General features: G+C 36.7%; 1 protein-coding gene, 1 long non-coding RNA gene and 1 pseudogene across 2 annotated transcripts in view; 2 read left to right on the top strand and 1 right to left on the bottom strand.

Moving 5' to 3' along the window:
- Cdkl5 (cyclin dependent kinase like 5) overlaps nt 1-24,937 on the bottom strand; it is a 205,643-nt gene that overhangs the window by 42,757 nt on the left and 137,949 nt on the right. The window contains exons 5-9 of the mRNA XM_023719583.1: nt 21,863-21,908; nt 12,758-12,894; nt 8,659-8,779; nt 4,891-4,950; nt 1,942-2,032 (exon numbers count right to left, since the gene is read on the bottom strand). Coding sequence (XP_023575351.1) covers nt 1,942-2,032; nt 4,891-4,950; nt 8,659-8,779; nt 12,758-12,894; nt 21,863-21,908 — 455 coding nt within the window. The remainder of the gene's footprint in view (nt 1-1,941; nt 2,033-4,890; nt 4,951-8,658; nt 8,780-12,757; nt 12,895-21,862; nt 21,909-24,937) is intronic.
- LOC111817755 lies at nt 2,120-2,803 on the top strand (annotated as a pseudogene).
- LOC111817762 lies at nt 19,926-24,146 on the top strand. The gene is made up of 3 exons (XR_002821887.1): nt 19,926-19,937; nt 22,129-22,131; nt 24,059-24,146. It is a non-coding gene; the product is annotated as an uncharacterized LOC111817762 (long non-coding RNA).

Here is a 24,937-nt window from a genome sequence, read left to right as displayed (position 1 = left end):
TAGTTGGTAGACACATTCATATGAACTCTCACTGAGTAAATTAAACATAGATAGTCATCATGCTCTTCAGAAGAAACACAGAAATTTGTATTACTACTATATATAAAAAGTATAAAAGTTAAAATTTTCACATTTCCCAGATACATATATGACACACAAAGAAAAGAGATGAAACTTACAAGGTGTATACTTATCATCACTACAACTATGGATAATTTTATTTGTCCATTCTTGGATAGTCTTAAGAAGGAAACGCAGTCTAGTGATAATAAGAAAATACTATAGCCAGGTGTGGTGCTGCACACCTATAATCCTAGCACTCTGAGAGGTAGAGGCAAAAGGGATTGTAAATTTAAGGCCTGAGTGACTTGGTGAGACTCTGTGTTAAAATAAAAAAAAAATAAATAGAACTTGGAATGTAGCTCACAGTGAAGGACCTAGGTTCAATGTCCAGTACCACAAAAGAAAAAAAGAAGGGAGGGGGTATGAGAGCATGCGCTGACCACACACATCTGACCAACCAGTGGATCTACCATCCTGTTTGGTTTGTCTTCTCGCTGTGTGATTTCAGGCAAGTTACCTTTCCTAAGCCTTTTTCCTTGCCTGTGATTGATATGAATAAAATGTCTCAATAAGAAAAGAGGAGAGACTATGTCTAGGGCAGCTCAATAATTAGTCTTAAAACTATTTGATGGTGATCAGAACTGTAAACTCCTAAAGTTCTTTTTTAATTTTCCTTAAGTTCTAAAGTTAAAATATATTAGAAATAAAAGAACTTTATCAGAAGACCCTTTCCTGGGGTTAACAGATCAATGAGAGAGCACTGGAAGTACAAGGTTACACAAAGTGGATGGATGTGGAAGTACTGCTGAAAAAATATATATACAGTGCTAAATTGAATAAGCATTTATTATTAAACAGTTCAAAGGAAAAATGGTAATTAATTCCATATTTACCCCATATGTCTAGCAAAGTGGCTGGATATAAGAGAGCTAATAAATATTTGGTAAGCATTTGAATGAATGAGTGAATGAACAAACAAGCCTGACTGTCAAATTCTGTGACTATTCATATTCATAATGTGGAAGATAATTAGCAAAGATGGCAGCAATAATTCCTTCCATTTCTACATGCATTTCACTTTTGTGATAAAGTACTGGAACTTCTCCCATCAAGAGATGGGATTTATTTCTCTATACTTTTTTTTTGTATTTTAGGGAAGCATCTACAGGGTATTCAGAGACTCACTACTAGATCAGACTCATAGTGATTCTGTTTTCAGCCTCCCAAAGAGCTGGGATTACAGGCGCGCACCACCATGCCCAGTCTCAACTGCTATCTGAGCACACCCTGGGGGCAGGGCCGGCATGGCAGGCATTGAACCCTGGTCCCTGGCCTGCTTGCAGGCACTTTAATCTGCTGAGCTATTTGGTCAGCCCTTATTTCTCTATACTTTAAATTAGGCATTTGCTATAAAATATACTTTGGCCAGAAGCAAAAGAAGCCATGCTGTTTCATACTTGGAAAGCACCTTTCCTTAAAGGTTTAGCTTCTTGCTAAATTTTCCCACTATGACACGTAGAAACATGGATCAGCCTACTGAATGATGAGTCCGAATGGATAAAAGACACTTGGTTCCAGCTGAGGCCCCTATGTCAACCAGCTTCTGGGTAATCTTCCAAGACACTAGCTACATGAGCGACTCCAAGATAGAGCAGCAGCAGAACCATCAAGCTGAATGCAAATTACTGACACCTAGAATCCTAAGCAATTAAATGGTGCTTGTCTCATATCATTTTAGTTGTAGGTGGTTTGTTACATTATTAAATGTATAAATGACATATTTAATTGATGTTCTTATTTTCTATCAGTGAAACCAAAGTCAATAATAAAGAATCAACAGGTGTGTAGAGTTCATTCTATTTTGAGACAGTAACTCACCCAAGTAACAGTTCTGGGGATCGATACCACCTGGTGGCCACATACTCTGTATAATTAGCATTATTACCCTCTGACAGATTCCGTGCAAAACCTGAAAGAATAATAATTTGATGTTGGCAAATATTTCAGCACTGATAATATCTCAAAAGACCATCAAAAACATAATGACTGATACTGAATGGGCCACTTATTAATAGTGTGTCCTTACTTTTAAGTCCATACACTTACTACAAACTCAGTCACTCTCCTATGCTAAAGAAATCTGTTTTTAAAGTCATTTCATGTTTTTCTAAGTATCAAAACATATTTTTAAGTTATCTCTCCTAAAAATGCAAATCTCATTTAGACCACACTCTCCAGGGCCTGGAACAGGTTCTAGGCATCTTCATCTGCCAGGTACATGGGGCCCTGGTTGAGAGTACAGGGATGCTGGCAGTCAATGATGATATCCTCAGGGTCAGAGGCACCAATGTGGCTGGGAAAACCTTGGACCAAGTGATGGACATGATGGTCACAAGCAGTGCAATAATGTGGCATGAGGAGCACCTGGGCATCTGGCAAGTCCTCCCTCTGTAGGACCCAACAGTGACGATGACAGCAGTGAAACTGGTCCTTGAGAAAAGCCAGACACCCTGTTCCAATGGGCTGTCTCAGGGACCCCCATGTTGGGTGAATACTGGCTATGGACTTAATTGGTGTCCACAGCTCTCTGCCCTCCCTGGATGGCCAAGAATAGCCCAGTTCTGGCTGGGGACATGGCATATAAGGAGATGGTAGTGGCTTCACCCTGACAGGCAAAGTTGTCACTCTTGCCACTCGAGGCAGCTGGGACATGACAGGGACTTCAACTGGTAGGTTTTAGCTTGCTCACAGGGCCTTCTTAGCCTAAGCAATGTTAAAGATTTTCTACAATTTAAAAAAATGCAAACCTCAGAAATACAATGAAATCCCCACTAGAGTTGGAAGTCAGACTAGCATTATCTTGATGGTCATTAATTCTACTATGTAGCATTTGTGTGTTTATTGTAGGTAAGCAGTTCTAGCCATTATGTAAACAACAGTTGGCAGTGATAGAAACAAAGCAAGCTAAAATCACTATCATCTCCTAATACTTGAGAAGCATGCTGAAATATCTTAATTATAGACTCAAACATGCCTTTTGTCACCATTCTATCAAGAGGTTTTAGGGGCCACAGCATAGTCACAAATGAGGCAACTGGATAAATTAATTACCCATCTGATTCATTATAATAGTTACAGAAAACTGAAACATGAAAGTTACAGATTAAAAACTGATGTGTCAGTTCTGAAAAGCGGCAGTGTTTCCTAAAATGAAAAAACAAAAAGCCACAAAAGCAAAAAATTGAACTCTTAACTTCAGTTAATCAATACTTCTTTGTGAGACTACTCTGAAGAAATATTTGTATTTCTGAATGCGATTCTTCAAACCACACAAAGGAGCTGTATGCACTGAAAGGGAAAACAATTAGGAGGCCCTTGTTAGGGATGCACACACAGGACACCGACTACCACATGTGGTGCTGCCCAGAGGAACTTCCTGCCCACTTAAAGTAGTCTTTTCCTTAAGAAATAATGCTAAGACTAGAAGTTTTCTTAACTGTTCTGTAAGCACTTCTTTTCTATTTATAAACTGCTTTATAAATTTCAGTAATCTTGGAGTTTAAACAGATCAGTGGCCCATAGTAAATGGCATATAAGGTGCACAAAGTGTCTGTATTGGGTAGGATTTACCCTTAAGAACAGGAAGACAGGGCCAGGGAGATGGCTCAGTGGAATAAGCGCTTCCCTGGCAAGTGCAAGGGCCTGAGTTCAATCCCTGGTTCCGGAAAAAAAAAAAAAAACAGGAAGACAACACTGTTTCTGAAAATCATAATGCTAAGGAAATGCTAAAAATGCCAAGATCAAAATCTTTCAGGTACTGTGTTCAATATTACATTTTTATTTTATTTCTTCAAAAATAGGCTAGAGTAAGACTTCTTTGCAATGTTTCTTATAGAAAATTATGAAGAAAATCAGAATATTTTTCTTCCGGCCAGCAGTTCACAATACCCAAATTCTTAGAAACTATCTCATGGAAACAATTACTTCTAATTGCTACAATGGGCAAAATGGGCTATTTTACAGAGCAAATTCCTACAATGCTCTATTCTTCATTTGTGCAATCCATCTAGGTACTAATTAAATCTAACTTTGTTTATGATAAGGAGATCCCTTCTTAGTTATATTTTGAAGTTTATAATGTATTTGTGATACATGAATATATGGAACAAATTTTAAAAATAAAATTGCTATTTTTGAACATATAGATTAGGTAAAAAACTTTAATTTCAAAAAGAGACCCATGCCCTGAACATCTCAGTTATGATTCAAAATCTTTTCCATATTTTTTAACTGTTTAACAGCACTTGATTAATACAAAGATATCTATATGGAACATAATATATAATTTGATAATTTGTTTTACTAGAAGATAGTATAACTAAAAACACTTCTCTATACATTCAATCCAGAGCTAGAATATATCGGTTACCAGGCACTGAATATTGACCAGTTCATAAATGGAAGTATTTTAAAAATATTTTTGACCTTACAGACACATAATCAGGACATAATAATTGCACACACATAGTAAATATATGTTTACATAAACTGGAATATCTTTAGTGGTTATAACTAAACCTCAAACAATTTTTAAAATATTTTATCCTACTCTAAAACAGACAATGAATTTTTAATAATTATATATAACATTCTAGAGCAAAGAGAATGTAGCATTCTTCCAGTAATCAATTTTTCAGTATATAGCAACAGAATTTCCTCTACTAATTCAAAATATAAAAGTTACATTTATTATGCCTTTAAAAAGCTATATATGTGTTACCTTAAATTAATTCATTAAATACTAGGACTAAATTTCTTTTAACTTACCAAAGTCACATAATTTCAGAACATCATTGTGGCTGATTAAGAGATTTTCTGGTTTTATGTCTAGAGTATGAAGATTAAAAACCAATTAGTATAAATGTTCTTATTGACAAAACTATATCACTATAATGGCATCTAATTAGAAATATCTAGAAGCTGGACATGCAGTGCATGCCTAAATCTCAGTACTCAGGAGGATTCTGACTTTGAGGTAAGCATGTAATACACAGTGAAATCATCTAAAAAAAAAACCCAGCAAAAACAAGACAAAAACTCATGAAAGTTGAATCAAAAACTGTGACAGCAAAAGCAAGTAACTAGCTGGGCATGGTGGTGCACACCTGTAACTCCAGCACTTCAAAGGCTGAAGTAGGAGGATCACTATGAGTTCAAGGCCAGCCTGGGCTACATAATGAATTCAAGACCACAATGAATTCTGAACTACATAGCAAGACCCTGTCTCAATCAATCAATCTAAGTAGAATAAAATAAAAATAAACACTGAGTAACACTGGTACATAAAGTTTTAATTAATTTCTTTTTTTAAATTAATTTCTTTTTGAGAAATATGCAGACCACAGTTTTAAAAAAATTCTTGTAAGTCTTTAAAATTTATTTTTGGTTTTACAGAACTGGGGATCAAATGCAAAGGCTTGAGCATGCTAACCAAGAGCTCTATCACTGAGCCACATCCCCAGCTCATCTTTAACTGTTAATGAGATTAGTTGGATCTCTGACAAGAATTTAAGAATGACTGAATCTAGGCCAGCACATTTTGAAGAACTAGTTTGACAAATTTTTGCAGACAGAATATAAAATATTTACATCCACAAGATATCTTAATACATGAGAGTAAGTAGTACCATCATATTTACTGGAGGAAAAAAATTCAAGAAAGGTTTTTCTGTATAATTGCTACATTTAAAAATGTCTCTTTAGCTTGTCTGTGTGGTTTACAAACGCCAATAAATAACTCAGATGCTATACTATGAAGTCAAGTTAAGATTTCTAATTTTTTACAGGATCTTTTGAAGATTTGATAGCAGTTGAGGTTAAAATTTGAAGAAAATACAGTCAAATTTGCCTTTGAAGAGGTATCTCATAATTTTATTTTTAGAGAATAGCACCTATCATGTATACCATGTAATGGAGCTGTAAATGGACAAAGGGCAGGGCAAGTGAAATTTGCAGATTTTAGAATCATAGTTTCTACCACTAATTCACAACCAAAGATTCATAGTAAATTTAAATCAGTTTCATGATGGTAATAGAGCTAACTCTACTCCACATTAATATCCTCAAAGATACCATGGCCTATTATTGGAATCATTACCCTAGACATTAGACGTTCAGTTGACTTAAGAGATCTATCCATACCATTGAAAATATTGGTAAAGACTGTTATGAGTGTCAAGTACAAGACAACTTATTGACTCTAGAAATAGGAGTTGGTACTCTATATGATCTTCTCACTTTCCTTAAAAGTGAGGTTATTTTTAAGGTAATATCCTTGTGCATCTTTATACTTATATTAAGTATGATATTTATCTGTTAATTCAAAACAAGAAGTTGGTATTGCACCACAGTCTGACAAACATCTTTTATCTTTATCATTACAGCAATTTGTGTCCCACTACTCTAAAACTCTTCAATGCAAAGGAGATCATCAGACAAAGATAAATAGTAGAGAGACAAAGATGATGCTGAAGGGTTCCTTTTCCCCCACAACCTCTCCAGCATTTATTATTAGTTGATTTCTGTATGATAGCAATTCTTTCTGGGGTAACATGGAATCTCAGTGTTGTTTTGATTTGCATTTCTCAAATGATCAATACAGTGGAACATTTTTTCATGTATTTATTTGCCTCTTGTATTTCTTCCTCTGAGAAGTGTGTATTCATCTCAGATGCCCATTTTTGGATTGGGTCTTTGAATTTTGGGGACCTGATTTTTTTTTTAGTTCTTTATGTCTGCATGACTGTTTGTTAAGATTTTTTTCCCAATTTGTGAGCCCACTCTATTGATGATTTCCTTTGACATACAGAAATGAGATCCCAGATGTTGAATTCTTTGAAGTATTTTCCATGTTGTTTGGTTATTGTTCATGAACTCTCCACCTGCTTTCTCTTCCAGTAGAGTTAGTGAGTCTGTTTTAATGTTTAGGTCTTTAATCTATTATTTTTATACTCTTTTTAAAATCAATTTAAAAAAACAAAGTAAAATGGATGAGGGGAAAACTTAAGGTTTAGTGAAAGGAGTTAATATTTAATTGCATCTTCAATCTGGCATATCTATATCTGGTAATCTGAGCAACGAATTTCATAAGAATACATAATATAACAACCATTGTTAGTTTTCTTTTTTTTTTTTTTTTTTTGCGATACCATGGATCAAACTCAGGACCTTGCACTTGCCAGGCAGGTGCTTATGCTGCTGAGCTATCTCCCCAGCCCAATTTTCTATTCTTGTTTTGAAATTCTATACCGTTTTTATTGTTCTATATTGCTTTGTTTTTGTTCTTGTTATTTTTTTCCTCTTTAAAATAAAAAAAGAAAGAAAATGAGGTAGTTGTGTTAGAAAAGTGAAATCTTTACTTTTTTTTTTTTTCAGAACCGGGAATTGAACTCAGGCCCTTGCGCTTGCCAGGGAAGCGCTTATTTCACTGAGCCATCTCCCCAGCTCCTTTACTTTTGTGATTAAAGGAAAAAACAGAAAAAAAGATGATGCTGAGCAAATAATTTCCTTTTTATTGCTATCAAACAGTGACTTTGTGATAGTTAAGGACAACTTGAGACATTTTATAATCATGGCCTATGTGCAAGATTGATCATGCCTGCAATCGCAGACAATGAGAACTTTCATTAATGTGTGGGGGAAAATATACGATTGTTGCCCTAAGTGAGAGTAAAATGTGATCATCACTGGGGGCCAAGACTTAAGGACCATCTATAAAGCCTGATCCTATGTTGATTTACATCACTTGGTCTACCTTAGGAAGAAAAGGGTATAGAAATTATCGTACCATAATTACTATCCCACCTCTACTCCATAGAAGCATCAAAATTTGCAATTATTGAATACTTTTATGTCAGTAGGTGTTTCTATAGTTAAATGGATCTAGTTTATACAGATCTCACCACAGTATCTAAATACATTTATGATCCATTCTTATGGTACAAAAAGATTTGGAGGGCAAATGACTTCTCAATCCTATAGTTTCTCTCTTTCTTTCTTTCTTTTTTTTTGTGGTACTAGGGATTGAATTCAGGACCCTGTGCTTGCCAGGCAAGCACTTATTCTACTGAGCTATCTCCCTGGGCCTCAATCCTATAGTTTCTAAGCGCATTAAAATAGAAATATTCTTAAGACAGTAAATATTTTAGCTTTATTTGATATTTTTTTAATTTTTATTTTACTTATTTATTTTGCGGTACTGGGGATTAAACTCAGAGCCCTGTGCTTGCTGGGCAGGTGCTTAAGCTGCTGAGCTATCTCCCTGACCCTAATTTTTAATTTTTATTATCTACAGAGAACACAAAATAGTAAAAAAAAAATATTAGAAATGATACAGAACTTAAAACAATAGGAATTCGACAGTGTTTGCTGTATTGCATAATATTGTCTTTATACTAGTTATTTAGATTATAAGATATAAAGCATACAAAATTGATTTACAAAATATAACAACAAATTAAAAAGGACAAAAAAAATTAAACATCAACTGCTCCCCTCTTTCTTTAGCATTTTCTATGTCGTACATTCCATACTCACCTCTGTGGACAATATCGTTCTTATGGCACCAATGAATAGCTTTGATAAGTTGATAGATATAGCTTTTTACTTTTTCAGGTGGTACTCCATTTGGCATTTCTTCCAGCAACTCAAGCATATTCTAAAAGTTAAATAGAGAGTCATTATTTTCCAAAATTAGAAAGGCCCATGAATTACATATTAATAATTTTAAAAAGCATCTTGGATTCATCCAATACACAGCATACAATTTTTTGTTTCTTTGTTTTGCATTTCACCTACAACCTAGGTCTTGGTGAAACAGGATACTACATTAAATCAAAGTTTTCTTTCATGAGAAATTTGATTTTTACTTTCTCTATGTTGTCCCTAATAATAACCATCTGTAGTTTCCACTACCCCTAAACACATTTAAGCATCATTTTTAGAAAAATTTAAAGACAAAATCTCTATGCAGTAGAGATATGACACTGTAATCTACGAGGTGTCATTTTAAAGTCTTAATTTCTGTGAGTGACTTGGATAATATTCTCTTTTTCTAATCAGGGTCTTTATTGTCTAGGCTAGTCTTGAACTCTTGGACTCAAGTGATCCTCTTGTCTCAGCTTCTAAACTAGCAGGCATTACAGGTGTGTGCCATTATACCTGGCTAATATTCTTACACAGAAAAAAGTAAAAGATCCCTAAGAGTAGAAAAAAATGCACTTAGTATAAAAATTGAAACAGGCTAAAAAATACTGCAGAAATGGGAACCCATGCACTCTTAACAACTTAATATTGAAAACCTTTAGATTGGAGTCATAGATCATTTTAAAATTGAAGCAAAAGTTTTGTTAATTTGTAACTTTAGCAGTTGTCACTGAATTTCCAGACGAGCCAAATGTACGTTTTCTCTGAAAAGCAACTGAGTAAGGCCCATGGCACAATTGCAGTTTATCACTTCAGACAACCCCCAAGGACAACAAGGTCAATGTTTGCCTTTTTCACTGTGTTGTCATTTACACTGATGGGACAAAACAACGAGTAAACGGCTGACACCTTAGCAAGAACTAGATCTTTAATCCAATTAACCCTGACTGTTAAAAGTACAACCGTTTCAGCGAAAGGTGTCCTTGATGAAACAGTGAAAATACTACCTTTATGAAATTCCCATTCTAAAAGTACATGTTTTGGGGCTGGAGAGATGGCTCAGTGGTCTAAAGCACCTACTTGAAACAAGCTTGGCAAAGCACAGGGACCGCGGTTCGATCCCCAGCACCACATGCCAGCCAGACCCGCCCCCTGGTGGGCTGAGCTGGCCACACACATACACAATAAATAAATGTAATAAATAAATAAAAAAAAATCAAAAAAAAATAAAAGTACATGTTTTGTCAAGAATCCACACAACAAAATGGAGGATACAACAGAGTACTTCGGCTGCACATGTGCCATCTGAATGACGACTGTCCTGAGACACATCACTTGGATGACAGTCTAGCAAGCTCAACTAGCTGCTTTTTTGTGGAACACTATTTTTTACTTGAAAAAAATAGTTGATACATAAATGTATTTGTTAATATTAATGGGTTTATCATTGTTATTTTTAAATGGATTCTTTTTTAGAGCCAGGGATTGAACCAAGGCCTTGCATATGACACTGAACAACCTATGATAGAGCCACTTGCCCAGCCTGAAAACTAGTGTTGCCTTGTCATTTTCTTCTCATCAGTCAGGCTGTGTACTCATCAAGAATCGCTTGTGTTTATTTTCATACCTATTTATAACAAGTGCACTTAAAAAATAAATATCACATCAACCAATGACATAGTGCTTCTTTAAAATGCTGTTTTTAAGAAAACAAAGTTAAGTACTTTGAAATACTTTGTAAAGAAAAGTCACAAAACACATTATCATCTAACCAAAGGTGAATCAAACATCTATGAAACACTGGCAAGGGACAGGGACAGGTGATGACAACAAATACTGAAGGACCTGTGAGATGGCTTTGCAAATGTTCCTGAGCATTTGCTTTACTTTTAAAGGTACATTATGGGTATGATGTATGTATGAAAGACCAATCACAATTTCAATCAGAAGACCAAAAAGCAAAAGACCTTGACATATCTCTAAAGAATGATATATGTGTATTTATGCTTTCAATTAAAATAAAATGTTTAAAGAAAGCATGCATCATTTGCTATGATTCTCCATTTTAAAAGCCTTTTTCAATTAATAAATATATAGGAGACCTCAAACACACAGGAGGCCTCAAACACACAGGCGGGATGAGGATTCTGTAGTATAGAAAACAAATAGTATCCCTCATTTCATATTCTGCTCTAGGTTTCTCAGTGGCAGTAGCAGAGATACTGTCCCCTGATGGCCTTTCTTTCCTTACTCCGTAAGTGTGTAATTTTTAGGTAGGGACATAGCAGCCCAGAATGAGGAGCACATCTCTCTTCTGTCTTACAGATAGTGTGACCATTCAACTATGTCCTCGCCAATGGGACGTGACAGCTCTATACTGACCTTAAGGACAAGGTGGTGAAACAAAAAGCAAGAAACAGCCTGGGCTTCTTAGTGTGTCAGGACTGTCACACTAGTGCTGTACTGCTTACCTGTATTTGTTTTTTTTTTTCCAGTACCCAGGATTGAACTCAGGACCTTGCGCTTGCCAGGCAAGAGCTTATTCTACAGAGCTATTTCCCTGGCCCTACCTTTGTATTTGTACATCAGGGAAAAAAGTTTCTATTTTGTTTTAAAGCAACACAACCATAAGTTTCTGTTTCTAACTTCCTATCCCTTAAACCAGGGGTGGGAAACCTATGGCACATGTGCCCAACCTGGCTGTTATCACTGTAAGCTTTAAAAGGTTACTATCACTGCCTTAAACCATCCTTCCCCTTGTCCTCTTACAGCTCAGAGTCAATGATGAGGCCCTGGCACTGATGGGCAGGTATGATGGTCACCTGCCATCTGACAACCCAAGGGTCAGTGAAGAAGCCCAGATATTAGAAGACTAGAGTTCTGGTAGAAGCTCTGTTACTTACTAGCAGAAAGAACCACCAAATTGTCTTTCCCGGTGACAAAATGAACATAAAAGTAGTGCTTTAACATGAAAAATTTGCCTTGTATTTTTCAAGTTTTGCTAGTAATGAAATTACTATATATAGTGTTTATTTCAAATTTGTAATGGTTGCATGAATTTTAATTCACATCAGTGGTCATTTTGACAACACTGCTTCCCATTTGATGATGACACTGGCAGCATTTATGAAACACCAAGGACCTGGAATTAATTGACCTGAGGCAATTATTCGGCTTCAATCCTCGTTAGATAACAGCACAAGAAATTTGCAGGTCCACTATCTGCTCATCGAGGAAACCTCTGAAAGGTCCTTCTGGTTCCAATTTCTTCTATTGGTAAGTTCCTGGCCATGACTAGTGCACAGTTCAACTACTCTCCAAGAAACCCCCAAGCGCCTAATAATGATTATGGCAGCATTCATTTGCCTGGAGGTCACATCATTAAAATTGTCACTATTGCACACCTGTATTAACAGCAGGACCATAAGTTCCAGCCCAGACTGAGCAACTCAGAAAGACCCTGTCTCAAAACAACAACAACACATCAAAAAATACAAAAGAGCTGGGAATGTGGATCACTGTGAAGGCCCTGGGTTCAGTTTCCAGTACTGTCCCTCACCCAAAATTACTAGTAAGGTAATCTTTTTTTTCCTTTTTAAGTTTGAGATAACTGAAACAATGTATGCTCTGCTTCTCTGGAATCTGACACATATCTTCTATATCATCAGTTTACCCATTTCTCCCTCAGAAAATTTGAGTTTAATTAAAATAAGTCTAAAAACATTACTAGGACGTACATTCTAAAACTTGAGAAGCCAAGTGAGTATATGGCTTAAACTTGCGATTATCTTTGCACTGTTAAATTTTACAATATACTCAAATAAGTTTCAGGACCTCTAATGATTATGGGTAATAGTTTCATTTTTAAAGTTCTCAAGTTATGAGGACATTGAAAAGTTATATTAAATAACAATACTTTCTTCAATAATGTCAGAGGCAGTACTAAATGAAAGAACCAGGCAAATCTGCATATTGGAAATTAGTGGCTTACTTTTTCCACATACTCAAACACCAGGTACAATTTGCCCCGCCGACGAAAGGCTTCCTTCAGTTCTACGATGTTTTCCTGTTTGAGGGTACGAAGCATTTTAAGCTCTCGTAAAGTCGTTTCCTTGACTTCTTCATTTTCTAGAATGCAAACAATGGTGAAGACAGAAAAATTTAAAATTTCAAACTACTATTCATAGAATTTTAAGAGCACTGAAAACAACCCAATTTAACCTATTTTGAGTACTTCTGGTTAAGAAGTCCACAGGTAAACTATCAAAATAACATTTTCTTGTTGAAAGGATCAAGAATAAGAAACTTAAAAGTTTATTTGACCAGTTTGAACTTGATTGTTTGCTTGTATTTTCTTATATTCCTTATTGCAAAGTATATGTGTAAAAACATGAATTTATGAATGCAATATATAAACCAAGTGTCATTTTATCTCTAGTTCTCTGTACTAGAGCAGAAGGCATTTAAAAGAGTCATGAGAATCAACCACATCAGTGTGCAGAGTCTGTATGCAGCCTGCATCTGTAGCAGTTGATGTCTTTAAGGATGGCCTCAAGCTTTGGCTTATAAGAGCATTTTTTTTCCCTCAGGCTGCATGTCAACCACGTCAGTGAGTAGAGGCCATGTGCCAGGCATCCACAATGTAGCTTCTTGCCAAACTGCTGAAATTCTTAGAGTTTCTGATCTTCTCTGAGCAGCAGCTGCTGTGGGTTCCTGCTGCCTTCCTGTGGCATGTCCATCTGTCCATCCCAGATGGTGTAGCTGTTCTGGGATGGAGAACTTATGCTGAACCAGTATCTGCTCTTCCATACCACCAACTTCACTCATGATAACCTCCACAGACATGAAGGAAGGACAGAAGTCACATAAACTCTGAGAGATTAATGGGCAGGAAAGCCAGGAGCCAATATTTCATTTGAAATGAGTGCTTATGATAGCTTCAGACATTGTAGGGAAATTCAAACCACTATTTTTTTCACATGTATGCATGAATATACAGCTTCATAATCCCTCACCTACAATTCAAATCCCCCCAAAAGTTTAAAAACTGAAAACTTTTTCTATGTTTGGAGTAAACTCATTTTGAAGTAAACCTGAACTGATGCAAGACCAGTTGTAGTCTTTTGTTTATCACATCTAATATGACTATTCCAATACTGTGCTACAGAAATACTACTTATTACAGGGTACTACATGACATCCCACTTTTCCATTCCAAAATCCTAGTTACAAATTATAAAACATGCTTTGTCTCAAAGTTTGGGGGAAGAGCTAGAATCCTAGGTTGGCAGCGTAATTTGTGTGACCTCAAATTCAGGCACATCTTCAAGTCTCAGGAGAAAGAAAATGGAGTTTGAGGATGGGGGCAAGAAAGACTATGCCTTCTAAAGACATGCTTTCTAAGCAAGGCACGCAAGAGGGAAAAGGCTGAAGGGCGATGGGGATGAAGAGAGGGGAGCAAGTATAAACACAGTCAGGAGTGCTTCTCAACTTATCCCAGCCCCTTCTCCTAATCTTCTTTCAAACTGTGTTTAAATAAAAGGAACTAATAAAAGCAGGGGTTTTGTAACACTGGAGAATCTGTAACAAAGAAGAAATATAAAGTCCACACTCCTTTCTAAACTGGTTACATAAGCAAAGTATTCTATTTCAGCCAGAAAGTGCTCAGAGAATGCTGGAACACATTAGGAAAGGACAGCAATGTTGCCTTCAGAAAGACAAGAGCCATTGCTACGAAAGGCTAATGGTGGCAGAAACAGGGAACTTGCCCCACATCAGAAGACAGCAAGACAGTAGATGCTATCTGCCCATAGGGGGAAGGGGTGAGATGTGATTGGGATGCTTCCCCAAGAGGCTTACAGGATTACCAGGGGACAAAAGGCCAGCTGTTCTGCAAGTTGGGGCTGAGCCCAAGAAATGGCATCTGAGGGCTATTGGAATGCAACAACAGCCCTAGCTGCTGCAGCTGGGAACCACAACCAGTCTCTAAACACAGCTTTTGTTTGGAGACTCTCATGTCATGCTTCTCCTCCCTTCCTTCACTTTAGTCTTTCAGTTCTGAAAATACCCCTAACCTCGATTTTTCAGTGATAGGGCCTTATATTTGTTCCCTGTGTGCAGAATGCTCAGCCTAGTAGCCCAGCTCTTTACAGCACTGCTGGCTCCCTCAGGTTTCTTTGAAAGAGCGCTCCTCAAGGGCCTTTGCCAGACTGCAAAGCAAGTAGGTCCCTACCCTACTGTTCCTTGTCACAATACTCTCGACTTTTTAACGTCTGTCTTACTTTTTTCAGTAGGCACTGTGGAACCCTATCTGAAATGCTTGGGTTAAGTGTTTGAAATTCTGGACTTTTGAAAATATTGGAATACATACACATAAATAATGAGATATCTTGGTGTTGGGAATGAACTCTAAACACAGAATTCATTATGTCTCATATATACCTTATACACATAATCCGAAGGTAACTTTATACAACATTTTTACTGTACCTCTATTTTTCCTGTGACCCTCTTGATTTTTTTCTCTTGATTTCAAGTAAGTACTTTTATCATCTCTCTCAAGCTCAGAAGGCTGCTTACCATAAAATAAGACAATTGAATTTATTTTCTTTTATTCATCTCTCACCTCAGTTGTTTCCATCATCTGTGACTAAGAAAAATGGAGGACCTAAAAAACTGATAGTACTCTGGGTAAAGAATATATGGATGTATCTGTGTGTACATGCAAAAATCTGTATACAATCCTTAAGAGCATTCATAAGCTATGCTGAAGCTGGGTACAAAGTTGCTAATAAATACAGCAGGTATATCATCCCTAATCAAATGCTTGGTTAATTAGCCAGCACATGAAAATTAAGTGAAACAGGGGCACTTTGTATTACCAATTTGTGTCAGTTTCACTTTGCTAATGTATAAAACCATCACAGAATGGCTGTCAGAATGGCTTTCATAGAAGAATTATTGGAATAGGACTATGGGAATCTAGATTTTGGGATCGCCTTTTAACATGATACTCTGACATGAACCTTTAGGCAAGCAACTTAGCCTTTCATCAGTAAATAAGTGCTTGTCCCCAAAATCCTATTGCCTTTTCCAAATCTAATAATCTATGATTTCTTCTCAGTACAGTCTTACTGTTTATAAACCTAAACCTCATTGAATTTTGGTAATCTGTTATATATACATCATTTAAATCTACACTGACTCTAATTAACAATGGCTACAAAAAGAGATGATAAGCAACCCTTCAAAAAGCAGCACATTAAATCACCAACATGTAGTACCATGGCAACCTCACTTGCCCAGCTCCTTCATGACAGACATAGGCATTAAAAGTTGAGGCAAGCACTTGAGCATTAAGATTATAATGAATGGGAGCATTCAGGAAGTCAAGTTATTAATTCCTGAAGTGCAAGCAAAATACACACTTCATTACTTGGACATCCTATAATTTTGTTTCTCTAGGTTCCTAGCCTGTCCTGCACTTTATGATGAATACTGTGGCAACAAATGATTAAATGATGGGGGAAAACTATGCACAGTTCACTGCACATGCTTCACTCCTCAAAGAAGCAGAAAATAGCAAAGCATTTCAATAAGTAGTTTTTAAAACTGGTAGCATAACCTATCAAAAATCACCATATCACAATTGAAATAATACTTTTAGATTCTCTTTCTGGGCTAGATTCACCAGTTAACAAGAGGAACAAAAGTTAACTTTATTAGGATGAGTGGCTGAAGGTCACATTCTACCCCTTAGCCTGAATTGAACGTAAGGACACAGGTGGCATGGCCTAATGCCATGAATTTTGGAGAATGAGTCACAACACCCAGGGTTAGGTCTAGAATCTGCTGCTAAACTAGGCCACTTGGCTTAATGCTAAACCTAAGCAACTAAGAAGCAGAGTATGGGGAGAAGAAAAACTCAAAAGCTCCTGGGTCTGCATTTTTGTCTCAATCACATAGAAGCTTGTCATCTATAAAGTGGTGCTATGTTTATTCTGGTTTATTCTGAAGATCTCTTCCAGCACTAAAAGTCAACATTTTTATACAATGCCTATTCATATGAATGCAGACTGACCTCATCATCAGTTACCACTGAAGGGGTTTAGTGAAGGCAGGAGGAGCAACTCTGACAAAGTTAGGTTCAGATAAATACATAACTCCATTGAATGCAGACTAAGTGACACGGTAGGAAAAAGCACATAACAAACAAAAATATGATCTACCTAGATAGGCCTACCAGCAAAACAAGGTAACACACCAAAAAATCAAGAGAGAAACTAAAGTAAAAGGTTAACAATTTTTAAGAAGAAAGATGACAGAAGAAAAAGAAATTCAAAGATTAGTGATGAGAAGAAAAATCTAAAGATGAGCAGAAACCATTGTAACTCTATTTTTAAAGAACTGTGGGCTTGGAAAAGAAGTCCAGGAATAGCTGTAACCTACTTTATGAAATCACAAACCTGACATTTTTGTACAGCCAAAGAGGCCCCCAAAACAGACCTTTAAACAGATCCATAGGAAAAAAGTCAGTCCAGCTTTGTATGAAACCATAGGGGCACCATGTTTGATTCTGATTGTCCTCATTGAAGAAAAGACATCAGCAGTAGGGCAATTAACAGAGCTAGGGAGGTTTGAATGCTGGTGCTACTGTTTTATGTACCAAAAAAAACAAGGATCTTTCAATCTTCAGAGATGAAGGGCAGATAAAAGGAAAATAGAAATTCATGAAATCATGACAATACAAAATGGTCACCTAATCCTAGAATCCCTGATGTCTGAGGGAGATCCATTTTGATGATCATTTTAAGAAAAGGAGTGAAGTCATAACTAGCCAAAGTGATCAAGTTCAGTTAATCAAATTCTTTGTTGATCAAGGGTTAGAAATTTTGTTTCAAGCCCTCTCTAATGGAGACTTCAGGTTCTTGAATTTAAGGACTCAATATTATGGGCTGTTGCTTTATGTTATTCAATAAAAGAGATGAGGATAGTGCCTTCTAGGATGTTGGTAAAATTGAGAATGAAATAAATTGTTGAAAAGAATAGATGATTAAACATTTTCTAATAATTAAGAAGAATATGGCCATTCCACTAGAAAAATGTTTATCTGCAGAAAACATAAGCAGCAGCAGAATATAAAATGAAAGCAATATTATTTGCTACAAAGGCAGAAAAAAGCCTAAATTCCACAAAAAAATGTGGGCTGCTGCATGGTCCCTTGGAGTCAGCCTCCTAGCCATATACTGAGACTTACTGAAAAACAGAGAGGATGTTCCTTATTCCACTTATCCATATATTCAAGATCAGAAAGTCCAAAGACAAAAAGGAAGCCCAAAATTGAGGTAATGATGAATGCCTGCAAACCTAGCACTTGGGAGGCTGAAGCAGGAAGAATCATTGTAAGTTTGAGATTAGACTGGGCTACAAAGTGAGCTAAAAGCCAGCCTGAACTGCACAGTGAGACCTTGTCTCAAAAAGACAAAAAAGTAGGTTAAAAAATAAACCTAGACCATAGGCTCTCCTGAAGAAAAGATTTAAAAGACCGTATTTTTTATTCTTGCTGGTCTAAAATTATCTGGTCCAAGTCAGTGCTCTTGGATTATATTTAACAAATCTGAGACAGCAGATACTTGTACATATCTCTGTGAATGAACAACAGTGAGAGAAGATTAATTTCTGATCACCAAATCTCATACTTTATGGTATAAGACTTGAATTACAGGCATAATTCAAGAAATAGGCTATATATAGTCTGAAAATTTACCTTTTAACTAAGTAATACCTGGTACCTTTATAGTCTGTCATGTTTTTCTTTTAGGAAATTTAAATAGAAGAAATGTAATGGAGCCTTCTAGTCATTTAGGTATTTACTAATGAATGTTTCTCTGTGGCAATTTAATTAATAGATAAATGTATAATAGCCTAATTCAGATTATCATTAAGAATTCATTATCCAAGCCTTCAAATTTCAAGAAGTTCTTAAAACAAATCAGAGAAAAAATTATCATCAAACATTTCTTTTCTTCCCCCTACCCATGTATGTTTATCACAGAGATCGAACCCAGTGCCTATCTCCAGCCAATTTTTATTTTCAATTTTAAGACAGGGTCTCAATAAATTGCCCAGGCTGGCCACACTTGTGAATCTCCTGCGTCAGTTTCCCAAGTAGCGGGGATGATAGCTATGTGACAACATGCCTGGCCCATTCCTTCCTTCCAACAGGAATTTTTGTCCCTACCAGGGCATCAAAATCTTTTGGGGAGAATCACAGGTAAACACAGTGATAAATTAACTCATAGAGTTATATCAGGCAACAACTAGATGATAAAAACCTGAAAAAGATGGAGACATAAAGGAATATAAAACATGACGAGTAAACTGACAAAATCTTTTGCATATTTTGAATAATCCTCTTTGTATTGTGAAAGTCATTCACTAAGCTAGTTCACAATTTTACTGTAAACATTGCTCTTATTCCCCAAAAGATATGCTCAGTATTTTAAGAAGACTTAGTTTGATTTATAACTTAATCTGTGTTACCTATAAAGTAAATTTATTTTTATAATTTTAGACATGTTTCCAATTTAAAGTCCCCAAAATGTTTTTAAGACATAAATGTGTGAATACAGATGAATTTAACAAGACATGACATCATCATAATCTTTCAAAGCTACCAGAAGTTAACATACATTCAAACAAAATATCCTTTGGTATCATCATGTAGAGAATATCTGATTAGCTTAAAAGTGGCTCAGACCAAGTACAGACTCTACTTCAGTTTAACATTGTTCATACAGAATTATTTGACTATTTTCACCAAGATTTTAAAAACTGGATTCAGAATAATCACCATCATCATATCAAAAGAATATTTTCAGAGTAACTAATAAAAGAGAGGAATGAGAGCTATATGACCAGAGGGCATATAGTAATTTTTGTAATAAGGCTTGACTAAAACTAAAGACAATAATTTAATTTAAAATTAAATAGCTCACAAAGGAGTTGAATGGGAAATCCCCACCTGTACAAAATTATCCACCTACACTCTATACTCAAAAAAGGGTTATGCACCATACATCTACCTTTCTTTCCATTTAGTAGGACACTACTCCAGCTGGAGGAAAATGGTAAAGACACAGAAGACATACTAGATCTTCCAAGGAGAACTGGTAACAGTAAGAAAGTAGGCCTCTAATAGGACTAGAACTAAAAAGTTGAAGTTTGTGTATAACTGGATACATTTTCAGGGTCAGTCAAAGAAATGCTTTGAAAGCATCCCTCTCCAAAGATATGTACTGTATGTACTGTACGTAGCATATTTAGATGTACATTAACACTGCTAATTCTACTAATAGGCCAAAGCTTTTTGAAAGTGTCCATGCCTGAGTTACTTGTACTGCTCTTAAAGTACCCAGCTCAGCACTCAATGAATTTCTATGTATACTTTCTTGATTGCATGGGTGAAATATATCAGATAATTGGAGCTAAATACAGGTATACACTGAACAAAGATTGTGAAGAATATGGTGGTTAGAAAGCAATAGATGGCCTAGATTGTACTCCTTTTTAAAAATTCAATGACAATTATTATTTTTGGTGGTAACTGATGCTTGCTGATATGGCCTGCAAGATGAATGCACAACCAGAAGTCTCAAAATGCATGTAAAGGTTGTGCTTTGATCTATTGTTCCAATTACTCTTTTTAGAAGATCATTTGTCTCTGGGCCACCTGTCGTTAGCCTAGTCACTGCTCAAAGGGTTCATTTCCAATAGTTTCACAGTAGGTTGGCTTAGGGCTACTTTTTCCATTAGACCACAGGCACAGCGTTTGAAGCATGCTCCTGCTCCTGGAAGAGAGGCTAAAAGCATTTCTCCAGTGCTTTCCTTAAAGCTGCACTCATGGTGGCTGCTGAAGTTCCCAAATGATAGGCATACTCCACATAGTCAGCACTTCAGAATGCAGTTACAGCAACACTACTCAGTTATCCTGTAACTCTTGTTAGAAAGCTCTCTTTGTTATTTCATGTTTACTAATTTTTAGACAAAAACAATAGGTTGTTTATAAACACAGAAACTAGTGTTGTACAGTGCTTAGTAAATGTGTGCTGATGAAGGTAGACTATGACAGCTACCTTCACATTGCTGATTAGCTATAAAGGCTCATGCTATGCTGGTATCTTTTATACCTAAATCACTGTTTTTCAAATGGCAGGCTGAGACTCTTCAGTGGTGCAATCAAGGTATCAGATGCCATGATCGGCATTTATATGAACAGGCAAGAATGAAAACAGAGTACGATAAAGGAGTGTGTAACACTTTTCCTTTAGTTACATAGAGTACAGACTGTGTAGACACTGGGTTAGGGAATAAAATATATTTTTACTGAGGTCTCTGTCCAAAATGTCTGAAAAAATGCTGCCTAGAGTTTTCCTTAAAGGCCATGCATATTTTAATGATCAGTTTTTCTACTTGGCTATCTTCAGAGTTGAGATTTAAAAAATAATGAACTACGGAAATGTTTTATTTTAAACTTTCAAGCCCAGCACAGAGTAAAATACTCAATTTGAAATGGCCTGAATATGTAATCAAGGCCTTCAAGTATGATTATTTTTTGTGAAGAATTTATTCTCCAAATGAGTGATTCCATATAGCAAATCACCCTGTCAAGACTGGCTCCCACTTAGCGCTGTATCTCTAATTCTGATTAGGGACTAGAGATCACAGTATCCAATACTGAAGTCTTTCATACACCATTCACTATTTGTGTGAACAATATTACTTTAAATCAGCATTTTCATTTTAATTACAGTTAGAAAAGTGTTGATAAAATGACATTCTATTTAGAGCAAGCTTTCCAATGTTAATTTGATCTTAAAACATAATATAAACTTTCTAATATCATGAGATAGAAAAATTCACATAGAAGGAAATAATGTTTCAAAGCAAATTATAATAGATAAAAGCTATATTCACTTTCTGAGACAGTGATTTTAAAATTTCAGGAATAGATAGGATCTAGCCAGGTAAATCTCACCTCTTTCATACTTTCTTTACAAAAACTTACTACAAAAGGAAAAAAACCCAACATATATACCTTCACTGTCCTTGAACTTCTTGATTGCCACAATTTCATGTGTTTCCTGTAAAATAAAAAGAGGCAGAAGGAAAGTCATTCTTCAGTGTTTTTCCAACTGAGAACTCCAAATGCCTGGGGTCTATTCTGGGACAGAGTACCAAGAATGCAGAGAGTAAAAAACAGATCCTCCTCCTCCCCAGTCCCTCATTTCTTGGTTCCAAAATTCTCTTTCTTGCCACCCTGAAGGTGCCAAGGAAAAAGGAAAAATGGGGCGAAGATCAGAGATGGTAACAGAATATGAATAAATAATACATCGGAAGTGCCAAAGTCTTTAGTCTATGCAAAAGTGGTAGGACATAAAAGGAATTTAAAAAATTATAAAACAAGACTAATAAATGTTCACATTATCCTTGCTAACATTTTAGTATATTAATTCCAGTAAATTTTCTCATATTGAATAATATCAGATATATAATATACTGTTTTAAACCATTTATTTATTTATTTATTTGGTACAGGGTCTCACTCTGCAGCTCAGACACAGAGTGATGCTCCTCTCTCAGCCTTTCCAGCACTGGGATTACACGCATGGGCCACCATGCCTGGTTTCAGCGACCAGCCAACACTCCGGGTTCCAGGAGGTGGCACAGCATGTGGTACCGAAAATCAAGCCTGAGTTCTTGTGCTTGCCAGGCAGGCACTTAGACCTCTAAGCTATCTCCCCAGCCCTATATATTTTTATTTCATTGATACTATATAAGCAACATTTTTACCTGCCACTGACATTTTTTAAAAACATTTTTAACTGATGGCTATTTAACCAATCTGTCAATGAACATATTTCAACATATGTATCTTTATGTCCACAGAACAAATTTTGCAGCATTATAACTGGTTCAAAGGGCATGAATGTTCTCATCGAATTCAATGAGAAGAAAGATTTGTACTAATAGTGTTTGGACAGGATATTCCATCTGTATCTTGTACTACAGATAACCACTAAGAAGATAACAATGTACAACGCATTAATTATTGAAACTGTCCTATTAATCAGTTTTGAAACTGTCTCATTGATATTTGTTTCTCAATAAAAGAAAATAAAAATTTGTTTCTCAATAAAATGAAATTTTTAAAAAGGCATGAATGTTAAAGGCTCCTGAATACACACTGCCCAACTGTCATCCAAAAATACAGCAGTTCCCTTCACTCCAGCAGTGAGATTACTAAGTGTACAACCAGTGCCACAACAACGTGTTTTAAAAATCTTCAGAATGAGATTAGAGAACTTTTCCATCACCTGGTAAACACACTGGAATCAACTAGTTAACTATATTTCTTACTGACTTATGGACAAAAACTTGTCAAAATTTCCCCAGGTTGTCATTATCAATGGTTTAGGGTTTTGTTATTGTATATACTACACAATCAAGTTTATTGATATAAACTTTGTAATTATGTCCACTACTTTTTTTTATTTAAGACCTTTATTAACAGGTGCTTGCAGTTTGTTGACTTTTTTGAAAAAATCAAGTTGTAAACTTTTATTACAAATTAAAAATGAAGTTCTTAAAAATCTCAACTTGACCAGATATGAAACAATTTAAAAACCTTTAAAGGTGTATTGAGAAAAACCAGGCTTTTTTTAAAAACACGTTTGTCATTACCAAAAAGAGATGCCTTTAGGTAAAAATAATAAAAACCCCATGCTGCATAGATAATGCAGATAGTTCTAGTTATCTGGTCAACGGGCAAAAAGCAAGCACTTAAAGGTTTTCAGTTCCAATCTTTTGTTCATTTCTTATTGCTGGAATTTCCTATTCATTTCTTTCTTGCTGGATGACTAAACCGGATGAGGGTAGAGATGTTAAGCTGGCATTTACTCAGCCCCGCCCTGCTCAGCCTCGGAAGCAGATGAATTCTCAGCTGGTGGATTGGCTGCTTTCGTCTCTTTGCCATCTTGTGGTTTAGGGTTTTCTAGGCATCTGCGTTGGTAATTGAAGTTGCCACGGTACCAACGTTGAGGTGGCTGCTGACCTTGGGTCTCATCTCCTTGATTTTCCTTATCTTCTTCACTGCCATCCTCTCTAGGCTGTCTTTGGCAAGGAGGGCCCCTGAGGAATCGTGGTCTATAACCTCGATACATATTCTGTTTCACTTGTCTAGCTTGTTCTCCTGCACCCTGGCTGTCAGCACCCTCCATCACTTCTTGCACAGGAGGGTTGGAATACTGTGGTCGATGCCCATAGGGTCTCCGCATGTAGTAAGGTGGGAACCTTCGCCTGCGGTAGGACCGGCGTTGTTGGGCTTGGCCTTTGGGAGCCTCTCTGATCCCTCATTCTTTTCCCCACTCTCACTATTCTGGTAATTCTGCTGGTAATTGCGTGGAGGACCCCTACAACACGGATAGCGTCTATAATGGTTATGGTCTCCTGCGTATTTACTGCCTTGAACTGGAACTCCACCAGGGCCTGTAGTGTTTGCTGCCTCCGCACCCTTTTCTCCTTCAACAACATCACACTCCACAGTCTCTCCATCTCCTAAACTGCAAAGGTACTTCTGGGGTTATTCTTCTTTATGGCAGTCTGGTGTACAAATACATCTTCCTTGGTGTCATTCCTGTTGATGAAGCCATATCCGTTTCTTACATTAAACCATTTTACTGTTCCCAAAACCTTCCTTGTGATGACCTTCTTGTCCCCGCCAGCAGGCACCACCGATATGAGGCCGCCTGGGCCGCCGCTCCCTGTGCTGCTGCCCATGGTGCCAGGCTTGGTGTCAGCAGCGCTGAGGGCGGGGGCGGCAGGCGGCTGCTGGGTCTCAGCCTCGCTGCTCATGATTGTGGTGATGGTGACTGGGGCCGGCTGCGGCAGCTGCAGCTCCTCCAGGTGTGTGATGGTAACTAGGCCATGGGTGGCGGTGGGGCTGCTCAGGGCTCTCTGGGGTCTGCTCTCCGCTCCCGCTACCGATCAAACTCATGTCCACTACTTTTGTGCTCAAAGTCCTTATTGAACCTGAGCATGGTTAATGCTTACATTTATACAACTTGATATTTTAATGATTTTTTTCCTTAAGTTATCATTTATATTTTAATAT

Source organism: Octodon degus, unplaced genomic scaffold (genome assembly GCF_000260255.1).
Source record: "Octodon degus isolate 3935 unplaced genomic scaffold, OctDeg1.0 scaffold00069, whole genome shotgun sequence".
Lineage (NCBI taxonomy): Eukaryota > Metazoa > Chordata > Mammalia > Rodentia > Octodontidae > Octodon > Octodon degus.
The sequence above is the reverse complement of the archived record's forward strand: the minus strand, read 5'-3'. Positions and strand labels throughout refer to the sequence as shown.